General features: G+C 40.5%; 2 protein-coding genes across 2 annotated transcripts in view; both read right to left on the reverse strand.

Moving 5' to 3' along the window:
• dnajc8 (DnaJ (Hsp40) homolog, subfamily C, member 8) overlaps window positions 1–5,259 on the reverse strand; it is an 8,507-nt gene extending 3,248 nt beyond the window's left edge. Inside the window, exons 1-7 of the mRNA XM_016540782.1 lie at window positions 5,165–5,259; window positions 4,147–4,362; window positions 2,428–2,439; window positions 2,282–2,348; window positions 2,101–2,195; window positions 1,945–2,016; window positions 147–238 (exon numbers count right to left, since the gene is read on the reverse strand). Coding sequence (XP_016396268.1) covers window positions 147–238; window positions 1,945–2,016; window positions 2,101–2,195; window positions 2,282–2,348; window positions 2,428–2,439; window positions 4,147–4,362; window positions 5,165–5,218 — 608 coding nt within the window. The 5' untranslated portion in view covers window positions 5,219–5,259. The remainder of the gene's footprint in view (window positions 1–146; window positions 239–1,944; window positions 2,017–2,100; window positions 2,196–2,281; window positions 2,349–2,427; window positions 2,440–4,146; window positions 4,363–5,164) is intronic.
• A 380-nt stretch (window positions 5,260–5,639) lies between these two features.
• Window positions 5,640–9,713, reverse strand: part of LOC107730049 (heterogeneous nuclear ribonucleoprotein R-like) — a 20,179-nt gene continuing 16,105 nt past the window's right edge. Inside the window, exons 10-12 of the mRNA XM_016540783.1 lie at window positions 9,243–9,377; window positions 8,026–8,147; window positions 5,640–6,896 (exon numbers count right to left, since the gene is read on the reverse strand). Coding sequence (XP_016396269.1) covers window positions 6,296–6,896; window positions 8,026–8,147; window positions 9,243–9,377 — 858 coding nt within the window. The 3' untranslated portion in view covers window positions 5,640–6,295. The remainder of the gene's footprint in view (window positions 6,897–8,025; window positions 8,148–9,242; window positions 9,378–9,713) is intronic.

The following is a 9,713-nucleotide window of genomic DNA, read 5'->3' on the forward strand; positions in this document are numbered from 1 at the left end:
GTGAGTGAGTGTGTGTGTGTGTGTGTGTGTGAGTGAGTGTGTGTGTGTGAGTGAGTGAGTGAGTGAGTGAGTGAGTGAGTGAGTGAGTGAGTGAGTGAGTGAGTGAGTGAGTGTGTGCGTGTGTCTCTCTCTGTGTGTGTGTGTACCGTTCATGCATGTCCTTGGCTTCTCGCTCTTTCCTCTTGATCTCCAGCTCGGCAAAGAGCTTCATGGTCTGTTTATAAACCGCCTGCCGGAACTACAGACACACAAACACACAATCAGAGCTCAAACACGCTAAAAACACGTCAGGATCACATGTCAATCAGGATATTGTTACTCTACTGCTGCTGTTTGGTCATTTTTGACAACATTTTTACGTTTTAGTTTTTTAGAATCTTTAACTGAATTGAAATGGTACAAAACATGGTAAAGATTTGGCCAAGTGCTGTGTGAGCTCTCTCTCTTTCTCTCTCACACACACACACACAGACACACACACACACACACACAATTATTGACATGATTCAAAAAGGTTAAATGGTCCTGAATAAAATAATCACACTCGTGCCATTTGTGGTCAAAAATGATGCATTGCAAATGAATGAGAGATGAATGCCATCTAGTGGAAACCTTTGGTACTGCGGCCAAACAAAATCTCTCTGAAAGCTCATTTTTATATCTAACTCAAACTTCTGTAAAATTGTGAAAAAATCAAAGCTATAAATCTACAGTGAAAAATGTTTTGGAAAATATATTTTTCATATAACATTTGAAAACAGCATTTTTATGCATTTTTCATGACAAATTTAACATTTAATTTTTTTTTTTTTTTTTTTTTTACAGTTTTCACTCTCAAGATTTACCACAGCTCAAAAAGTGGTTAACAGGTAATCAATGGATCATAACTATTCCATAAATACAATATAGTACCATAAAATCCCCTACAAATACAAAACATTAAATAAAAACATTACTGCACTAAAATAGAGTACATTGATTTGATTGAAATAATTAAATGTTTTGACCTGCATGTGAGCAGCAGCAGACGGTTAATGCCACGATGAAACTGAAGTAGAATCAGATCTGATGAACACATGTAATAGATTATTGTAAAGGAATGATGAGGGCGGGGCTTGGATCAGCGTATCAGTTGTTGATTGGATGTGGAAATATGGGCGTGGCTCTCAGACAAGCATGAGCTTTAGGGGCGGGGTTTAAACACATTAAATGATTGGCCAAATAAAAATAAAAAATTGGTTTAGGAATCATCAATGATGGCGTTGTTTGACTCTCAGCGTCTGTGATGAACACAAACTACAAACGGATAAATGAAGACTATGGAAGAGTAGTCATTATAATGCGAGATTAAGCTCGATAAATTTCAAGTAAAAAGTCAAAAAATAATGTTGAGAATAAACTCGTTAAATTATGAGAAAAAGTGTTAAATTTTAAGAAAAAAACTTGCTAAATTTAGAGAAAAAAGTCTAAATAAAATGCTCGATTTTATAAATAAATAAAGTTTAAATAAATAAAATTTAACGAGTTTATTCACAACATTTTATTTGAACTTTTTTTTCTCAAAATTTAAGTTTTTTCTCAAAACACAATGTTTTTATTCTCGAAATGTATTGAGTTTATTCTAAGTTTATGAGTTTATTTATTAGAGTTTTATTCTCAACATTTTATTTTAACATTTTTCTTGAAATTTATCGAGTTTAATCTTGCATTATAACCACTTCAATCTCAAGATGGTTTTATTTATTTTTTTAATTGTTTGGCCCTCATCCTCTTTCGTAGACATGATATGGAAGCAAAACAGACCAAAATCACAGAGTTGCCCAGTGCATGTAAACAGTTTTTGCGTGTAGTGTCTGTATGAAATCCTGACCTTCATGTCAAACATTCATCACGCAGAAGCATCTCAGTGTCACGTGACACAAACGTGTCGAGGCGTGAACGTACCACTTCCGGGTCGTCTTCCTCCACCTCTGTGGGCTTCCCGTCCTTCTTGAGCTGCTTCTTCTGCTGGCTCATCTGTGAGAGGTCAGAGGTCAGTCTGGTGTTTAGTGCAGAGCGCTGTAGAAACACACGTGTGTCTGGAGATCACCAGTGGCTCACCATGTGCTCAACGTACTCCTTCCCCGCGTGGATCACATCCAGCGCCTTCTTCTTATGCTCTGGCTCCAGCAGCATCTTATAGGCCTTATCGACCGCTGTGCACACACACACACACACGCTCAGCATCACACACTCAGGACGCTCTAACACCAGCATGAGCTGCAGAGACGCTGCGGTTTACCTTCGAAGGCCTGCTGGGCTCGATCCACATCGTCCTGGTTCTTGTCTGGATGGACGAGGATGGACAGCTGAGGACAGAGAGAGAGACGGGCATGAGACACTGAGACTCTCTGAGACACACACACTCACAGAGAGATGAAGATCTACCTGTCTGAAACGCTTCACGCACACAGACACAGTAACGCACACGCACACACACACACACGCAGGTCAAACAACAGCATGGATATTAGTGATTCCAGCGCAGGATATTTGTCAGCGATGGTCAGTTTCTGTGATCTTTATCGTTAGATCTTCACATCTTTCCCTTTCTTTAAACAAAACCAGTGCTTGAAAACAGTGGCTTGATTATTATTCTCTCAACAATAAAACAGTACAATGACAAACTCACTTATATTAAACAGAACATTTATTAAACATAAGACGAGTGATATATGACAAAAATATATTTATTGTGGCCACGAATTAAGAATTCCTTCCTAACAAGGGAATTAATTTAGTGGACAAGGTTATTTTACTTAACTAAAACCATAAATAAAATTATATTACTTGAAATAATAAAATAAATTCTAACTGAAATAAAATAAAATATTAAAAACCTAAACTCATTTCAGCTAGTTGCCAAGGCAGCATTTCTTATTTTTATTTAGTTTAACTTAATAAAGTAAAACAATTCAAACTAAAACTAATAAAAATGACAAAGACACCCAAAAAAGTATTAAAACTTTAACTAAATTTAACATGAAGGTAGAAAAATAAATAAATAAATAAAATTAAAATTAAAATCTTAAAATAAAATATTAACAAAAACTATATTAGTATCTCAATGATACTAAAATAACTAAAATACTACTAAAATAACACCAGGCGTGGGAATGAATTCTCACATGTTGCGTTGTGTGAAGTACAGACTGAACGGATTGTCAACACATCCCACCGCTGTATGGCCAGATGAGATGCCACCTACGTTTTCTCAACTGGATAACCAGTGTTTCGCTAGTGAAGTTTTGATGGATGAAGACTGCAATCAAGGTAAAGACGATTGCGGTGGTGTACAGGAGTCGTACAGTACAGTAAGCACATGTGAGTCCGTTATAATAATGCGTGTATGAGTGCTATTGACGCACTGATCGCACACTGTATTTATGCACAAGCACAGACATTTTCGTACATTCACGTTGTTTCCACACACATTCACGATAATGTTTTGATTCGCCATGTTTATGTTGCTGTGTTTAGTTATTCTGAATGGATCCGTGTACTGTAGTAAATATACGTTTAGTTATTCTGAATGGATCTGTGTACTGTAGTAAATATACGTTTAGTTATTCTGAATGGATCCGTGTACTGTATTAGATCTATGCAGTCAGCAGGCGGGTGGTTTAGGGTTTTTTGGCATCTCCATGTGGTGCTGTTCGGTATCGCAACTTGGCTTCTCAAAAATGTAAAAAAGCTCTTTGCTGTTGCACTGTTCACATACTATAAAATTCAGATTTTTTTTTCTTTCATATGTGCTTATATGGGCTCCTTATATCATTTGGTTCTTTGGTGTCCTTTTGGAGTTTCTAAGTGTCCTTTTTTGGAAAGACATCTAAATTTATCTTGAAAAAAGCTTGCAGAAAATGCAGATTTTTGAGAATCACCCTTCAATCTTTTGGTTTACTTTGCTGGATATAGCAAATGATGACAAAATAAACATTTGAAACAAGATAAATGGTCTATGCTTAATTTCATAAATATATTAAATATATAAATGTAACATTTTTCTGAAATATATACATGCATGTGTGTGTATTTATATATACATAATAAATATACACAGTACACACACATATATTATGTAAACATAACTTTTATTTTGGATGCGATTAATCGTCTGACAGCACTAGTGTATACATATATATATATATGTGTGTATTCTACAACACCAGTGGCGGTGGGTAACAGTGTGAGCTTCAGTGATGCCTGACACAAGCTGACCTCAAACGGGTTGAGATTGAAGTATGAAGCTCCTGGTCGCAGTAACCTGTCGATCTGCTGTTTGGAGGTTAAAACTGAGTCTCTCTTCTCGATCTGCTTCACCTGAGGAACGAGACACAACCGCAGACCATCACGCTTCTGAGAGAGGCTCTTCTATACTTATCACAATACTGTGAAAATGATTAAATATTATTACAATGTAAAACAGCTGTTTTCTGTGTGAATATCTGTTAAACTGTAATGTATTTCTGTGATGCGCAGCTGTATTTTCAGCATCATTACTCCAGTCTTCAGTGTCACATGATCTTCAGAAATCATTCTAATATGCTGATTTGCTGCTCAAGAAACATTTCTGATTATTATCAATGTTGAAAACAGTTAGAGATATTATTTTCATGAGAATCACCCTTTATGAAAATTAACCATGGTTTTACCACAAATAAAGTAACCATGTTTTTTTGGCTATTGTTAAACTATGGTAACCACAAATTAGCCATGGTTTTGCTACATTAACCATAGTTTAACCATAGTATTTGTAGCAAAACTGTGGTTATACAAATGGTAATCAATACGCCAAAAAACCATGGTTACTACATTTATACTACAATAAAACTCGGTTAATGTTCGTTTCGTCATCACTTGATCAGTGTAAACACGCATTCATCGCCGTGCTGAGGGCGAGTAGTGTTGAAAAAGCATTACAATACTGCATCGAGCGGATTACAGCGGAGTGCCCGGCAGCCGCTGTAGTGACTGTAGTGCTGTCTATGTAGGGCTCAGAGGGTTTGACACACCGACCGCGTGTGTTCGTGTGAGCGGAGCTCAGCGCCTCTCGGCCGCGTGTCTTTACTCGCTTTGGTTTATATTTGAGTCTGTGTGTGTGTGTGATGTTTCTCGGTCTAACCTCTGTGTAGAAGGTCTGAAACGCATCATCGCCGCCGCTGCCGCCCGCCGCCATCTTGCTACTAAACCGTCAGCGGAAGTCACGTCACATGACAAAATTAAAGTCCTCGACTCGCACTGCAAAAATGCGTTCTTCCTCAGTATTTTTTATTTTTGGCCAGTAAAAACATCCTTAAATTAATATGCAAAATTATTTAAATATCTGTCAATGGCGTCAGAAAAATACATTTAATTCAAAGGGAAGACCTCTCTCTCTCTCTCACACACACACACACTCTCTCTCTCTCTCACACACACACACACACACACTCTCTCTCTCTCACACACACACACACACACACACACACTCTCTCTCACACACACACACACTCTCACACACACACACACACACACACACACACACACACTCTCTCTCACACACACACACACTCTCTCACACTCACACACACACACTACATAAAGCTCACAGAAACCAGTGGAAGTTGCTCTATCGAGTTTTATTTTAACTGAACAAACAAAAAAATTAAAGTTATAAATACAAACATCAGACCAGCGGACCGTAGCTACTAAGGTAAGCCAGACCAAACCCTCACCAGCAAATCCCAAATGGAAAAAAACATCTTGAGTTATAACATCAGTATATCAGTTTTTAAAAAACACACTTCGACTACTTCTAGAAATGCTAAACAGACACCTAAACAGCACTCCTGCTACAAAACTCTTCCCCCCCTTCTCGTGGATTCTTTTCTCCACTTCTGCAAAAAAACGACAAAAAGTGAAAGGAAACGCTGAAAGAAAGCTCTAGTCGACAGCCATTATTTACAAGCGAGTCCCTATGCCACTAGCACTGAGAGAGAGAGAGACGATGAGAACGGAGGAAGGACGACATCTTTCTGGAAGGCCATTTCATGATTGAACGTCCCTCATGTCACGCACACGCTTGCTCGGAAGTATCAGTGTCTTCTTTAAAACGCTCATGGTGGAGTTTAAAACAAGGAGGATGTGGGAATAAAAGTGTTGTGTCTGTTTAAGACAAGCGTCCCGCCGAGGCCACGGACAGAATCTACAGGGCTACTGGAGGATAGAAAAGTCAAACAAACACAGCTGGCCAGGACGAGGGCGGGCTGCGCGTCTACTTCCACTGCTGGCCGTAGGAGTCCTGGGAGAACTCGAGCGAATCGTTGCTGTAGCCGTAGCCGGCGGCGTAGTCGGAGCCCAGGGGCTGCTGGGCGATGGGCTGCGAGCCCCAGTTTTGCTGGTTGGTCTGCCGGCGTTTGGAGTCCGGCTGGTTAAACACGTCTGCCTTCCTCTTCCCGCCCACATTACCGCCGCGGTTCCCTCGCGCGCCTCTGATGCCGCGGCCCCGGGGGGCCTGGAAGGGCCCGCCCCTTCCCCCGCCGCGGCCCCTTCCCCCGCCCATGGGAGCCCCTCCCCTCGGGGAATACCCACCCCTGCCGCGGGTGGGCGGAGCCGAGCGGGCTCTGGGGGGAGGCGGAGCTCCACGGCTCCGCCCACTGCCCCGCCCCCTCATGGAGTAGCCGTCGTCGTAAGCGTAGTAGGGGTCATCATAGCCGCCTCGGTAGTCGTGGTAATCGTAACCATAGTAGTCGTCGTAGTACTCCTCGTAACCGTAGTAATCGGGCGGGTAGGCGTATCCGCCCCGCCCACCGCGCCCGCGGCCACGCCCCGGAGGAGGCATGCGGGGGGGAGGGTAGTAATAATACTCGTCATACCTGCACAGGTGGACACAGACACACCGTCAGCACCTAAACCACAGTTCAGGAACACATTTCTGAGCTTAACCTGACAAAACTGACTTTTGGGGACATCCTCGTTTGTAAAAACAGCATAAAAATAAAGTTCACCCGATTCAAAATTCCTTTCTACATAAATGTGTGTAGGCAGTGTGTGTACACAGCCACCCTATAATGATAAAAATCCACCCAGTGCTTTTTTAAAATCCTAATAAATAATATGCCCTTTCTCAGATCGAGCCGTTTTCAGATGCTTGTCTGTGTGACGTCACACACACCCAGGCCCCTCCCACGATTGTTGATTGACACTGGGGTTTTATCTTAGCTCCGCCCTGAGTGAGCGGTCATCAGTCCTCCATTGTTTCACCGCCAGAGCAGATGTAGACAAGAATGACTCCTAAGCGATTGAGGTGTTCTGTTGTTGGATGTAATAATGAACATAGCAGTCGTCATTTACTCCCGACATCTGAGCCGCTGAAGACGCAGTGGATTTTGTTTGTTTCTGAAGGGAATGCGCCCCCGATCTACATAAATGCGTCTATGTTCGCTCGAATCATTCGTGATCCAGCTTCATCTACAGAAGAAGTGAGTGTAAGGTTTTCAATGAATCTTTGCAAATCTCCTTTTCTAATAATGCGCTAGTTAGCCAGTACCGCGGCTGAAGTTCACAGTCTCTCAGAGAACGGCTCGGAAGAGAGGGGCAGGGTCAGCAGAGCTCATTAGCATTTAAAGGGACATGCACCGAAACGGCTCGCTCTGAACAGAGATGATTTTGACAGGGTAAAAAGTGTGTTTTTACACTACCATTGAGCAATTTTAACTAAGCACGTTATAGACTTTTCATTAAGACCCTAAAGAATGATATCAATCATACCAAGCATCCGATGACCCCTTTAGCCTTCATAATGCATTAAAAATCTGCATACTAACTGTTTGGACCTGAAGAACTTTTATTTTATAAAACAGTCATAACTTGATATATTTGAATTAAAACCGTACAGTATTTGAACAGCAACTTGAATGGTAACGTGAAGAATTCAAAGTTTTGAATGTTACCATGTTATTACTGCAAAATTATTTAGAGTATTGATAGTGCGAGTCGTCTCACCCTGAGCTTCTGCTGGTCTGTCGGGCAGCTTGTCGTTCTTTCCTCTTCTTATCTGGAGGTTTGGCCAGCACGATCTCGATCTGCTCACCGCCCAGCTGCTTCCCGTTCATCTCCTGCATCGCCTGCAGACACACGAGGAGCCCATCAGCACGAGCTCACGGGAATCCTAAGCTGTGCTAAGTGAAGTAAATACACAGCCAGACACTGAGGGGGCTTCCTCTTTTGGCTGATGAATATTTAATTGTTATTCATGACAAAGTGTGCATGCAGACCTACGGCTGTTTATGATGTCCTAATGATGCACAAACACTGATGTCATCACGTCTATCCCTACTGAAACAGGAAGTGACATCATCGGGCCCTTTCTAAAGCATGACAGCAATACAAATACATATGTTTGGGCATTTAAAATGAGTTGAAAACTTCTCTTAAAGCGACTGAAAAAGAAGAGCGCCTTAAAAATCTCTTAAATAAAGATGAACCAAGTTACGTTTTATTTGTTATAATTTGCTTTTATATTTATTATTTGTAAATATATATTTTTTTCTTTTTTAATGCACGCTGCTTGGGTTTATCACGGCAGTGTTTAAAAATTATATTGCCCGTTTGTTATTTTAACAGATTTAATGAAACTCTTAAAAAAAGCCCACTGATTAAAATACCTTTAGCAAAAAAAAGGAGAAAAAAAAGGAAAAAGAAAAGCCAATGCTACCATAACAAAATCAAGCAATAATTTAGATTTTTTTAAAAAACCCTCACATTTATGAAGGGGGAAAAATAACTATAAAGATACAGTTTTAAAAATCGTTCTCAATATTAAAGCGTCCACACCACAACTATAACGATAAAGGCACAGAGAAACGATATCGCTGGAATCACTTTTTTTCCAGCTGATGAACGATACAAACATTGACAGCCAATCAGAATCCATCCTGCTGTAACGAGCTGGAGCATTTCAAGCGACGGTGTGGACGCTAACATCGTTATCTTTATAGTTATCGTCCTTGGTGAGAACGGAGCTTAGATCTATAAACCTGTTACTCATTTCGGCACCATCTTCATTTCTTTTTTATGTTTACTTAATAGTCGCTGCAGAAATAATTAAATCAGTACTCAAACTGTACGTATGCATCTCAGAAAGTTCGGTGACAGGGTTGCATGTGCAATAACACATACAGTAAGTGTGTGAGAATCTTAATGAAAAGGAGAGGTTTGACCTTGACTGCGGCGTCTCGCTCCTCGAAGTGAACGAAGGCGTAGTCCTTCAGCTTCTTGACGCGCTCCAGTTTGCCGAACTGAGAGAAGGTGTTCTCCAGCAGCTCCTCTGTGACCGACATGTGCCGGTATTCGGTAATGCGAAATATCACAATAATGAATATGCACGATATTGTTATCGTGAGCACTTCAAAATACAGAGAATAATTATTTATAACAAATTATTCAGAATTTTGAATGCATTTTAAGAATATTTTTCCCATCAACTGGTCACAATGCACAACACCGCAGTACGCTGCGTCAGACGCGTGTGTAAACAACACATTTTAACCGGTATCGGTACCTGAATTCCGGTGCCGGTACCCAACTGTAACTTTTTTCGGTACTTTACTCTCTGTGTAATTAAAAAAACATTTCAGTGAAAAAATAAAAGTCCAAAAGTCTCAATTTCAACATTTTGAACAATAGGGCCC

This window comes from Sinocyclocheilus rhinocerous, unplaced genomic scaffold, assembly GCF_001515625.1.
Source record: "Sinocyclocheilus rhinocerous isolate Xijiao unplaced genomic scaffold, SAMN03320098_v1.1 scaffold1119, whole genome shotgun sequence".
Taxonomy (NCBI): domain Eukaryota; kingdom Metazoa; phylum Chordata; class Actinopteri; order Cypriniformes; family Cyprinidae; genus Sinocyclocheilus; species Sinocyclocheilus rhinocerous.